Source organism: Caloenas nicobarica, chromosome 6, assembly GCF_036013445.1.
Source record: "Caloenas nicobarica isolate bCalNic1 chromosome 6, bCalNic1.hap1, whole genome shotgun sequence".
NCBI classification, from domain to species: Eukaryota; Metazoa; Chordata; class Aves; order Columbiformes; family Columbidae; genus Caloenas; species Caloenas nicobarica.
Window position 1 is genome coordinate 14,263,707 of NC_088250.1, and position 13,322 is coordinate 14,277,028.

At 40.6% G+C, this 13,322-nt stretch overlaps 1 protein-coding gene across 4 annotated transcripts in view; it reads right to left on the reverse strand.

Annotated features, from left to right (window-relative positions):
* Positions 1-13,322, reverse strand: part of MYO1B (myosin IB) — a 111,423-nt gene that overhangs the window by 68,121 nt on the left and 29,980 nt on the right. For all 4 annotated transcript variants that reach the window (XM_065637656.1, XM_065637659.1, XM_065637658.1 and 1 more), the window contains exon 3: positions 10,649-10,764. In XM_065637656.1, the coding sequence (XP_065493728.1) occupies positions 10,649-10,764 (116 nt within the window). The remainder of the gene's footprint in view (positions 1-10,648; positions 10,765-13,322) is intronic.

The following is a 13,322-nucleotide window of genomic DNA, read 5'->3' on the forward strand; positions in this document are numbered from 1 at the left end:
CTGAGCACTCCACCAAATTCACATTACAATACTGGAGAATTAGGAGTGTTATCACATTCTCACAGCTATTGACAAGCTAAAGTAAGTTGCTAATCATCAGATTAGGCTGGTGTCTAGGCTCTGTAACAGAAAGGCCAGCATGCAGCTGGCCACAAGTTTATCAGAGACAACAGTGACAAAACTGCAAATAGAAATCATTCACTTATCTGGAAAACACATTATGGGCAAAGTCAACACTATGTAATTACACAGCGATGTTGCTACTTTACTGGAAGAGTTACTGAACTTTTTAATTTTGCAAGTAACCCTTAAGTCCTCTTAACAAACCCAGCAGTTTGTTAAGAAGCCTTATACAACCTATTTTTTGCCTCCCAGCTCTCTTTTCCAAATAAAGTACCTCTCATGAATCCCTGGACAAAGGAGGCACAACAGCTTATCTCAGCTTCTGAGAGCTTGTTAGCTCAGGTACAACAACTATTCAATCGATAAAATGGCTTTTCCTGAAGTTTGTGCGTGAGATTTGTGGATATATATCAAAAATTTTCTCTCCGTGAACGGTCAAAGAAAGAAATTAAAAGCCTTCTTCAGATTGCCCAAACATGAGGCTTCAGTTCAACCCACGTGGATTATTTCCAGGGACAATTTATTTGACCTATGTCCTTGGTTGCTGTGCTGATGCTCAAGCAGGATGTCAACACTGGTATCTTTTTTTGTCTGTAGGTAGATCCTCAGTAAGAATTGTCTTGGAGTAATTATGAACATTTTCAGTTTGAACTCCACGAGGTTTAGCAACTAAAAATCATCTCTGTAGCATATAAAAGGAAACTGTGCATACAAGAAAAATGCAGATTTGAACTAATTTACTGAAATGACCACAATTAAACTGTCTTTGTAGTTCAGACCTCTGTTTGTAAACCCCAGTCCCAGCTCTCTTATCTATTCAAAACATAACTCAAAGATTATGCAGTGAGCTAGACAGTAAATATTAAGACTGTGCATTTCCTGATTCATAACATGAAAAAGTTTAATAACCCAAATTACATCAACCATGATGTACCCAGAGCTGAAGAAATCAGAGCATAAAGTTGCCAATAAAAAGCAAATGAATGGAAAACATTCTGCCTCTTGAGGTGGTACAAGAACGAGAATTTACTGAAGTTTCTTTAAGGCTTTAAACATGAGCCTTGTTTACGCTGTATCTAAAATCCTGACAAAGGCTTCTAGCACAGCAGATGGGCATTTCCTGGCGTGTTATAAATTGCTAAAAGAAGAAAAAAAATGGACAACCATTAAACACAAAGAGACACTTCCAATGAAAGGATGACAGCTGTTCTTAATTGCAATTTGAAATCTCAGTTCTTAAGAGAGTAAACGTGCTGCCCATTCAGGAAAGGCCTAATAAAAATTCTGGTCCGTGTACCCAAAATGCGTTCAATGGGATTGCTGTCATTTCTGACAGGGTCTTTACCTGCCCTCACTTTTCAGTCTGCATTTAGAAACCAAAACAGAGAGGTGCCTCCTTTTACGTACCTTCCAGTGTGCAAAAAGTCCCAAAATGCTAATGAAAATAAAAATGAAGCTATTGGATCCTCTTTTTAAAAAAACAAGTTATATTTAAAGCCACATCAAGTGTTTAAAAATGTTTTTATTTCCAAGTCCTCTCACAACATCAGTCAATTTTCTGATCAGAAGAACCTCATTTTCTTAAGCAGCACAAAAAAGGCTAGTCTTATTTCTAGCCCAGATGTAAAAATGAAGAGCTGGAAAAACTATTTAAAATGTTGAGAAGAGAGAAAGAACAGCTATGTATCAACAAATTTGGAGAACTGCATTACAAAACCGAAAAGTTACTAAAGGTCCTGTATTTAATTAAGTGCCCACTTCATTCACAAAAATTCAGTCAGACATAATAAATGGATTCCCAAGCCTTTTGTGTGAATTACAGGGATCCTACTTCATGTGACAATGTGAATTAATAAAAAAAAAATCTCAGCATTTTATGTCCTAAAAATATCAATGGCATAGTATGAACACTAGCCAGAATGTTCCAGTTCCAGGAAAATGAGAGAAATTGGATCTGGCAAAAAAGTTACCATTAGTTTAGACTACTGGAGCATTAACGCACATCTCCAACTATCCAATATATATTAAGGGGGTTTTTTTCTCTGTTTTTTTTTTTTTTTCCTTTTTTATCATTTTTGCTCTAACAATCTAGCCAAACCCCAAACTTTTTCATGCTTACAAATAAACACAGACTATAACAAATACACTCACATGCAAAAGAAAAAAAAGAGAGAGAATCACAGATAACATTTGACTCTCAACCCCCAATACGACTGAAGTCAAATGTGCAAGTACGCTGTGCACAGAGGTTTGAGTAAATATTCAAAACCAGTCCTGAAAACAAAGTCATTTTGTTGAGGCTCTAAGCCAGTAGTTAATTCATGAAGGATGCCCCAAGATTATTTTGCTCCGTGCACCATGACGACAATTCTAGAGTTACAGCCGCATCTGGAACAGATCTCGAGTTAAGTGTTTCCCTTGCAAACCCACTGCATTTTAAAGGTCCCAAATTCTTCCAAGTTTCTTCAAAAAGTCCACCTGACATGTGAATGTCTCTTTTTTTTTTTTTTTTCCTTTGGAGTTGGGGGGCTGTTGTTTTTTGGTTGGTTGGGGTTTTATTGTGGTTTTTTGTTTGGTTAGTTGTTGGGGTTTGGTTTTTTTTTTTGGGGGGGGGGGTTGGTTTTGGTTGTTTTTTTTAGTTTGGTTTTGTTTTTTTTAATTTGTGTGTGGGTTTTTGGTTGTTGTTTGTGGGAGTTTTTTTGCTTGGTTGGTTTTTTTTGTTTGTTTGCTTGTTTTGTTTTTTAAATTGGCTAGGACCACCCAGGGCTCTCCAAAGGAGAACCTGACGGCTGAGCAGCCTCTACCAAAGCCAGGTGGGTCCTGCCCAGAGAAGGGACCTCCAGCAGCAGGACTTCAGGAGCGGTGACTGACAGTGCTGCCAACCGAGATGGCCTTGGAGACCAAAATCATCTGTGAGCCAGTGGACTTGGTGCTTTTGAATAATTTTTGCCACCTCAATATACACTGCTGTAGCTTCTGAGGGACAGACAGATGCTGGAGGGCGAGACCAGAGGCAGAGTCCACTCTGCTTCCTGGAATATTTTGGGAGATGCTTTTGTCTTGATGCTTTTTATATCCCCTGTAGTCTATATATGCTCCTCCCTAGCCTAGGAAGTGTTTAAATGCCAAAACGGCACAAAAATCCACCTGGTTCCACACCACTAGACCGTCCGATGTCAGGGTGAGCCTGTGCTGCGGCTCCACAGCTGCACAGCATCTGATGTTTTCGTGTCGGAAATCCCATTTTCCAGACACTTGCAGGAGAATGACAGCACCAGTGCCAAACAGAAAGAATTTAAAGGACCTTTTCATTTCTTAATTTAGGCAGTTCTACTTAGAGGACTGACAGAAAGGCTCGTTCCAGTGGACTCTGGAATCCAGTCTAAACGTCACTCCAGACCATTTTCAAAACTAAAATAAAGCACACCACTCATCTATATGCTGCTTTTCCAGGCTGTTTATATTTCTTGGGTGTTGGGTGCATTTTTTGAGCCTCCTTACAATGGCATGTCCTGCTATAAATCAGTTCCTGTATTATTATGCCTTGGTACAAAATTTCACGCAATCTAATACCAGCAGCAAACAAACAACTACTGTTCTTGTCAATAAGACTATATTCACCTCTAAAGCACTGGGGTGAGGTGGCTGCATTATGTGCAATCCAAACCAACTCAAATAGCCCTGCTCAGATTTCAGGAAAGTCTTAAATTTATTGTTTTATGTGAGAGAAAACCTTGCTTTATACCCTAAGCCTTCAAGCCCACAAAACTCTGAGAATCTGACTGACATTTCCATGTGGCCACATCAGAACTGCCTCCCTCAAAACTCTCTTTTCTCAGAAGGACTTCTGAGGTCTCCTACCAAGTGTAAAATCTGGGGAACCATGCACGGCATGGCTGGTGCCAGCAGCCTGCAAGAGAAGAGGCTCTTCTCAGGCACCAAAGTCCTTCTGACTCTTGAAGCAAGTGATGTTTCACCCCTTTTTCATCAATAAACTCGAGCGATTTACATTCATGGATGGACCATATCCAGCACTGCCTCGCCTTAGGGATTAAAAGAGTAGTAGGGTTTTTTTTTTCCTCCCCCTTCTTCATTCATCTCATTCCTAGCATGGATTTAGCAATTACATACTGGCAGTCCTCCCTAATTGCTATTTATGATTTCTGTCAGCCATGGATGTTCCCTCCCTGCCCAGCAGTTAATTTTGCCAACTAACCTCTGAAGAGTTCATCTTCCCTCAACTGTAAATCTCTTCTGAAAGAGGCACTTCACTGAGCCACAAGAGTAAGTCCAAAGACAGAGTCTCTGGATAAGTCAGGAATTACTAGGAGTAGAACAAAAGGTCTGTAAAAGGGGGATAACTGGCAAGGTGAGCAAAACCATAGGGTGGAATTAAAAAAAACCAAACAAAAACAAACCACATAACAAACCACACACACAACCCCCAAAACTAAAGCAAATGCAAATGAGGAAAGGACAAATGGAAAAGGAAACGTTAAAATAAACATACTAGGGCAATGAAGGACACTGAACTACAGCACGGTATCTCACCCCACCATTCCCTTCTTTGACAAATAAAGCAAGCTACTGTGTGCTTCAAACTCTGCTACCAATGGGGAAAAGCTTAGTTTTACATCTAGGCAAAACCCATCCTTCACAGCTGGGGCTTTATCACACCATTCGGACAAAAAGGGGAAAAAGAGTTACTGTAACCTTCGTGTTTCTGAAGACATGCCACCCTGGAATACGAGCAAAAAAAGCCAGAAACAAAAATATAATTTCTATATTCACTGCTGACACTGGCTCAAAACTTGAAAAGGAAACAGCAAATTGTATTTATTGTCAGGGTAATTACAGATATCTGCAGAATAATTATTTGGTCCAATGATTATTAATATGATCATTGAAATGGGGAACATTGCTCATTCTTGGATTTTAACAAGCATCAGGTTGATATATTTGTGCTTGTGTCCTATATAAAGGGAAGCTGGTTTTCAGGAGTTGCATGCACAAGTTTGTCTTCAAATTTGGAAGATTTTAAAGGCAAAACTACTGTCTCTTCAGAAATATTTGACTTAATAAAAAGTAAATAAAATGTACAGCAAAATTGCCTATGTGAAATGCAACAGATGTCTGAAAGCCTTCTCCAGATATTTTCCTGCTGTCCCAGTTATTCACCTCAAATACTTCAGTATTTGCTAAAAAAAAAAAATGCACGGTGACTCTGAACTCTTACATACTTGTCGTTAGCAATACTGTTGCCATTTTCTGTTTTGTCCCTCAAAATAATCCATGTTTCTTGTAAAGCGCGCAGGTGCTTCTGAACACGAAAGGGAGCAAAATGCCACATTCCACCCCACCTCCCAGGGACAGAGAGCTGCCAGGAGCCGATGTTAAAATAGGAAATGTAAGAAAGCACCTACTCTGCAATCCCTTACAGCAAACCAGCTACTGGTAGGAAAGCAATATGGCATGATGGTTACAAATAAATGGTACAAAAAGCTATTTATTTCCTACCACCTTTGGTTTAAAGATGCCAGCAGCTGCCTTTGGCACTGGTAGAAGTCAAGGTAATTTAGCAGGATAGACAGCTTGGTCCTCTCTCATGTCTAACTTAGCCACAAGGTAAGCAAAACAGTAATTACGTCAAGTGAAAGAGTAATTACATCAATTAAACGAGCAGAACAGAAGCGTAAGGACTGCACAAATCAAGCACTGAACGCTGAAATGTCATAGTCTGCCCTGCCAGGTCAGAGACAAGTTCGATCTTGCCTTGCAGATAAAGACAAAACCAGCAAGATTAACAAAACATTGGAAAAAAAATTTAAAAGCTTGGTAAATTTCCTATTACAGCTATGCAAGAAGCCACAGACTATGCAAAACAAGCATTGCAGGAGACCTAGAATAGTAACACTTTATTGCATGGTGCCACAACAACAGTGGTGTATTAAGATAGGAACAAACAATTAAAATAAAATCTCTTCAATCAAATTTTATCAGGTATAACGCTATCCAAAAATCATCTGACCAGAAACTTTCTGCCAGAAATTCAGTTTGGCTGCCCATTCAAAATGTGTCCATGGCTTTACTCCAGTTTCCAAAGATCATCTGAAAAAAAAAAAAAAAAAAAAAAAAGCAACCCTGCCCAAACCCTACAGTTAAGTATTAACTAGCGTCACCGTGAGCATCAGTCACCCTGGCAGACGCTCCTGAGGACACGCAGGTGACTGGGTGTTCGCTCCCCTCTTCTGTCCGACCAGGGCTAAGAAAACACATGAAGAGATTTTTCACTCCCATATCTTCCCTTCAATGGCCCTATATGGAAAAAATTCTCTAGGTATGGATTTCCTGCATGTCATTATATAATTCTCTCTCTCTCTTTCCTTCTTTTTTCATGTGCTCACCAAGGCTGCTCTTTTACTGGTACAGTTGGCATTCTCAAGCACAGCCTCCCCACACCAAAATCAATCCCGCTGAAGCACTTGCACGTACCTCAAGCACAGACAGGAGGTTGTACAAAACTACTGGAAAATAACCAAAATGTGATTTAGATTCCTCGTCTCCCAGGAGCTCCCGCACATAGCCAGAGCCCTGGGAACACCCCACAGTAGTTGCTCGAGAGCCCCTGCTGGGGTCCAGTGTAGCTTTTATCCCTCCATTTTCTTTCACGCTCCTAAGGTCCACCTTGGATTGTGTTTTTTTCCAATCCGCCAGTATTCTGGCCCAGCCTTTCACGAACCTTTCCAGACTGGGAGTGAGTGGGTAACCCATCCATCACCTCCCAAGGGATCCACTGTAAAATACCCTTCTTCCGGAGGGCATAGCGGTTCCCCCTTGGGGCCTGGGGATCCCCATGTTTCGGGTGCCCCCTACTGCTGTTATTCCATAGGAGTTTTGTTTTAAAAGGGGGGTGCCACTCTGTTCATCTGATAGCTTTAGAGTCACCTTCAACAGAGGGCACCGAGCCATACTTTTGGCCATAATGAACTAACTCCTGGGACACCTCTCCTCAAGTGCAAACTTTCTTTTCAGGAGATCTGTGATTGGGGGTCACTATTCCCTCTAATGCAGCGACAGCCCTTTTGCTCTGGGACATCACCTGTATTTTTCCTTGCAGCTGAATGCCAAAAGCTTTTAGGGAGTCCAGGAGGCCGCATATGAGGGGTGTCATTCATTCTGGGTCAACCGGCATCATCACTGGAGATTCTTGTTTAAATTTAAGCTCCCGGGTGCACATCATTTGCAGACAAGCTGCCCTCTGTATGTTCTCCACTAATTGGTCGACCATCCCCACAATGGCGAGGGGATCCCCCCTTTCCAAAGGGTTGAGGCCTCCAGCCCCGTAGGCCGCTCTTTGGGTGAGGGACCAGGGCACACGGTGGTCACCGGTGGTCAGGAACACTCCTGGCCCCCAGGAGCCCTTGGCTTCCTATTCACTTAATAATATCTGATCCCCTCAGACAATGACACACTCCAAATGTATTCCATCTCAGACTCTTTTGGTGAACAACTAAAATCCTTTTTTAGTTTGACTAATTCAGTTGCAGAGTGCGGAACCTCCTCGGTGATAATTTGAGAAGATTCGTATTCACCATGCTCGTGTTGGTACTCGGTTTTCACCAGGGGACAGAGAGAGGGAGGAGGCATTTCCATCCTCCATCTCGCCTCATCCAGCTCTTTGGAGGGATATACAGGCCCCCTTCCAGCAGGCAAAGAGCCACTGCAGCTTGTGCCTATAAGTTGGTCTTTAAGAGCTGATCGTAAATGGTTTGTTTGTTTTTTTTTCTTGTTCTAATTGTCTTTTCAAGTCCTCTGCTTACTCCTGCAAAGACCCGACGAGGGCTTGCAAAAATTGTACGGTTTGGGCTTTGGTGCCCTGTTGCTGGTCTCTGGCTTCAACTCGTGCCCAAGACGACACATACAATGGCTTTTCCTTTTCCCAAAGTCCAGCATTTTTGTGCAGGACGCTGATTCAGTCGGTGACACTCTGCAGGTTACGCCAATTATCTTGTGCCCAATTTATGCCCGATGCTGATGGTTGTGCTTTTTATTTGTCTAAATAATCAAAGAGCACATCCCTGCCTACAGAGAGGGTGCCGCTTTTACACATGCCTAATTTTGAAAAATCTCTCTTCACAGAGGCTTTGAGCATTATGTTTTAGAAGAGTAAATTTGGCAGAGACTAAACCCCCTTGTTTGCATTTTCCTAGCTAGCACTAGCAACAAAATTAGACTGATTATTTGCACAAAGGAGATGCTGAAATAAGAAATACACTATATATAATTTTATTTCTAGACACACTTTGTAGGTCATATGCATTAGCGTCCTTATAAACAGTCAAGAGTTTTGCTTTGCTCGGGATTACGCAATAGGAACCAATCCCCTTTTCCCAAAGCACACTCAAATGGCACAGTGGGCTTACCCACAATTAGCTCCTCCGCAGAGGCCGTGACTCGATGGAGATTTACACATCAAAGAAAAATAAGTATGTACATCTCCGCAAATCAACATGGTGTTTTTTTAACCCCCGTGTCAGAAGCAATACCACTAATTGCAATTTGCCTCATAACATCTCTTCATTAAAGTTCCTGAGCAGCTAAAAAAATAAAATTAAAAAAAACCCAAACCTTGATTGCAAGGTGTCTGTGGAAGAGTATCTCCCTGCCCAGATATGTCTGAACCCTGCGTTTAACAGCAGCCTCCCAACATCCGTCAACCCTAGAATTAGCCACAAGCTCCAAGGCTGGATGATGCCAGCTCTGACCCAAACCCAGTTCTTGGCTTGTATTTTAGACATCTGCAATATTTCAAAAGCATCTTTTAAAGATGGTGAGAAGTTCACCAATTTTTAGCAGAGACAAGAGTGACTCTCTTGATTCTGCAGTTCTCATAAGCATCTGTGGACAGGTGGGAAGGGAAGCAAGGTCATCACAAAGTAAGATCATTTTGTATTTCTACAGTTTGAAAACACTGTATCCATAAAAGAAACTATAACAAAGATTATTTCATAATCCTGTATTTTTAAAGATATGTTGTCTACTTAGCAGGTCTCAGACAACAAAATTTTCATGCAGAAACAATACCAAATAAAGAAAATTTGTGGAGAGATCACATCTATCCAAGACAAATTAGTCTTACACTTTTCACGACTCGGCACTCTATCCAAACTTGCCAGGAATATCTATTACCATCATGCGATCGAGATCTCCTGACATAAATTAAAATTCAACATTTTCTCACTTCAAACTACTGCTTTTAAAGTGAATTTCTAGTGTTTGGACTCCAGAAGTTCTCGCTCTGAGATGCAGCCTGACTACACAATGATTGTCTTTAGTGATCAGTGATGTTTATGAAACATTTTTCTGCCAAGTTAAGACTCTCGTAATACATACCAGACTGACTGTTGAGCATTTCTATCCCGGAAAACTACCTCATACTTGATTCAACTTGATTCAACATGCAGCCAAGTACATAGTACTGACTTCCATAACGCGAGACAAATTGTAACTCCCAGATTTTACTTTTAAAAATCCTCCATCATATGACAACAGTAAGTTTTATGCAGCTGAACAAAGTTAGCAGAGCAGAAAGTTCTTTTAGCAACTTTGTTAATTTAGCAAGCAGCTGTGCTTGCTAAACAAAACTGTGCAGAAAGAAAACCTGGACATAGCCAGAGTTCAGACCCAAGAGGGCCAAGAACAACCAGAAGCTTATTCGATCTGATTAATCGACTGTCTGCATTTCAGCCAATGCATCTGCAAAAGTTACTGATGAAGAGTGAAGGCGAAAAAATGAATCACAACAAAGTAACCTCCGGAACTGTTTCCAAATATAATTTCCTTTTAACCTAAAAGTTTAAATAAACAAACACACCACTAAAATTTAGACTTGAAATTTACATCATATGCAAATAATATTTTGCAATATTATATGTCTGCATATATGGTACATATTTTAGCCTTAAAATTTGCATTATGTATTTACGGCACTCTGTCTGCCCTCTTAGAATGGGCTCATTGCCACCCAGCACAGAGGAGAGGAGACCAAGCTTTTTTTCCCCTACAGATACCATTCAGACATATCCAATATATTTCTGCATTCATCATGAGGGTTTTCTCATTTTTGGCATTGTGCAAAGAGAAATTAAGAGCTTCCTATGTAACACTACATGACTCAAATATTTTGAACAGCTAGAGGCTTTCACAAGGCAATCTGGACTCTGAAAGAAACACATTTCCGCTAAAACAGACTACTTACTTCACAATGCAGCAATAAAGGCTACTGCCAACAATTACAGGAAAATGTTCCGAAATGCACATATCAGGATCTAAATACATGAAGTAGAAAGAGTAACTTCATCTTGACTTCTCTTTAAAATAAGGATGAACTAATAAAAACTCATTTTGGGGAGTAGCGGTGTGATTTTTGTTTGCTTTAACCAGCACAGACTTTTTGATGACAGAGACAGCTGGTGCCATCTGTTTTGGGACAGAATGAAAACTAAAACTTCTTCAGTGTACTTACATGTGAGGACTGAGTTCATAAAAGTTTCGGTTTCTGTATTCTTCCACTTTCTCTGGAGTATAAATGGGTAGAGGTCTGTAGGGGTTTATTGATATCACCACACTGCCAATGTATGTCTGTCAAAGAAAAACAAAAAAATCGTTATGGATTTTTCTTTTTAACAGACTTTAGCTTCTTATATATAATTCTCTCGTTTAATACTTACACAAAACCAAACAAAAAGCCTAATTGTAGCGACGAATAGATAAGTACCTAGACTCTGAAACACCTTTTAGCTCTCTCTTAACAATCACTGTTGGGTACCAAATAGCAATTTCTGCATAACTGAAAGCCTCTTATGAACCTTTTTTTAAAGGAAAGCACAACCGTACCATATTTCTGTGACTCATTCAGTTGGGAAAGGGACAAGGACACACATCACGAAGAATCGACTCCATCTGTGTGGCAAACATCACATGAGCTTTTCTGCAGCCCTTGGGCACTCGCACAAAACCACGTGAAGGCAAAGCTGGAGCTGCAGGAGCTTCGTGCCGTCTCTACAGAGCCTTGGGCACTGAAGATAATTTTAATTCCAGATTCTACACATACTCACCATTACCCCTGGAAAGCGGGAGTAATGTATTGTTTTACTCCATTAGGTCCCGTTCACTCCCGAGCTGAATGAAGACCGATACTATACGCCATGATTAATTACCACGTTGGCACGCAACACAATTAATCCACCTTTGTTAAGCCCCACAGCTCTCTGTGCCTCCCTCCAACTGCCAGAGCTGCATTCAAACACACCCCAGTGGCAAAAAATGCCAAAACCCCATTCCACTCTATCTGCAAGTTACTCATCAAAGCCTAATTAATCCCCACGTGTTTGGTATCTCTTTCCACAACCATGAAATAAATAAATAACACCTGGTAAAACACCATTTTCCAATAAGCAGGGACTTCCTGGGTGGTGTAAAGGCAGTACACAAAAGCCACAGGTTCCTGTTATTTGGATTACATTTGATAGTAACTACAGAGAAAAGAGGGGAAAAAAACCACCTCACAATGGTTTTTAACATAAATCTATGGTTTTAAGCAGCTTCTTTGCAGTGATACCTTAGCACCTCGCAGTCACTATTTGGATTTCTCCACAGCTTTTCTCACAGAGCAGCACGTAATATGCATTTTTAACCGGGAACAGAGGAACCAGGAGCCCGAGTTTCTCTCTAAGAAGAGCACAGAATTACCTCCAGAGCTGCTGCCACTAATTAAAAATACTAATTGCTGCAACCCTTCCCTATCTAACTTGCATGTCTAAGAAATTTTCTGCTAAATGCTAACCAAATCTGGTCTTAAGCAGAAAGCCAGAAGAGCACCACTTCCCATTTTCCACAGCACACACATGCACAGGTAAGCCATGAACTCGGACGGCATCTTCTGTCCCATTTAAAACTGAGTTGAACTAAACTGCAGTGATAAAACAAGTAGCATGAGACTTCCAGAGACCCTCGTAGTTCATCCTTGTAGCATTTACTACCCACCCGATGAAACAGGAACAGCCACTGCTGACAATTTGTCATACAACTGCTGCGATGAAATGTGATACTTGACTAATTGGCCTTACGACTCACCATTTCTAAACAACACATACTCTCTCCTCTCCTTCGGAACTGGCCAGGAACCTTCTGCAAAACATTCCCCCCCCCATATACCCCAAATAATTAAGATTTTTGCTTTTTTCAAACACACGGCACAGTGTGTGTGCTTATATATATTTCCTTCAAATAATAATAATTAAAAAATTGTTCTAGTTTTGTGGTCATCCTCCCCCAAAGGAGGAAAGTGTTTTCCATCTATGTCTAATCTCTTTGGCTGAACAACAAGAAAATGCAAAAATTGCCTTTCTACAGTGTTTACTTTGCGCTCTCAATGCATGCAGCTTTGGCAATTTGCAAGCCTACAGATTCTTGGCAAGAATAAAAGACACCCAAGAGTAGGAAGCTTTCTAGTCTTCTACAAGTGCACGGATACCCCAGTTAGGACTATTTCCTAATGAAGCATTAATATGTTAACTTGTTTCCTCCTACATCTTAAGAATTTGTGAATTCAGCCTGTTGCGAAATCAGTGCTGGAAAGCATCAGCAGAAGAGATGAGGGTCAGATCTTGAAGATTTTATGTTGAAACAGGAATTCTTTGGAACTCAAAGGCTTGTCCTTTTCAGCTCTTCTGCTTATCATAACAGCATAGAACTGCTAAATTCCTTGAAGTATCCTGAGATGCAAGGCAAAGACAAGTGAAAGTGAAAACCTTGATCTTTAATTTTGAACACAAGCATTCAAATGAGATTTATTCAGAACCATCTCCCTGTAGCTAAGTATTGCTTAGATGATGTATTCTGGGAATTCAAGTCAGCTGTTTATTGTCAAACATGAACAAATACAGACCGTTTCCTAAAATATCAATATTTCAAAAGGCCAAATGACTATATAGAAACAAAGACATACTCATGTCCACTTTAAACACTAAGCCAAGGCATGCCAAGAAATCGCTGGTTTTGCTGCAAAGCTGCTTATAAGAACTAAGATATTTCCTCTTCTAAAAATGCCAGTATCTCAATGCTGATGCCTAATAGCTACTTGCTACTGGTGGTCTGTGAGATTCCACATAACGGGGATAAACAGATCCAGAAAATAG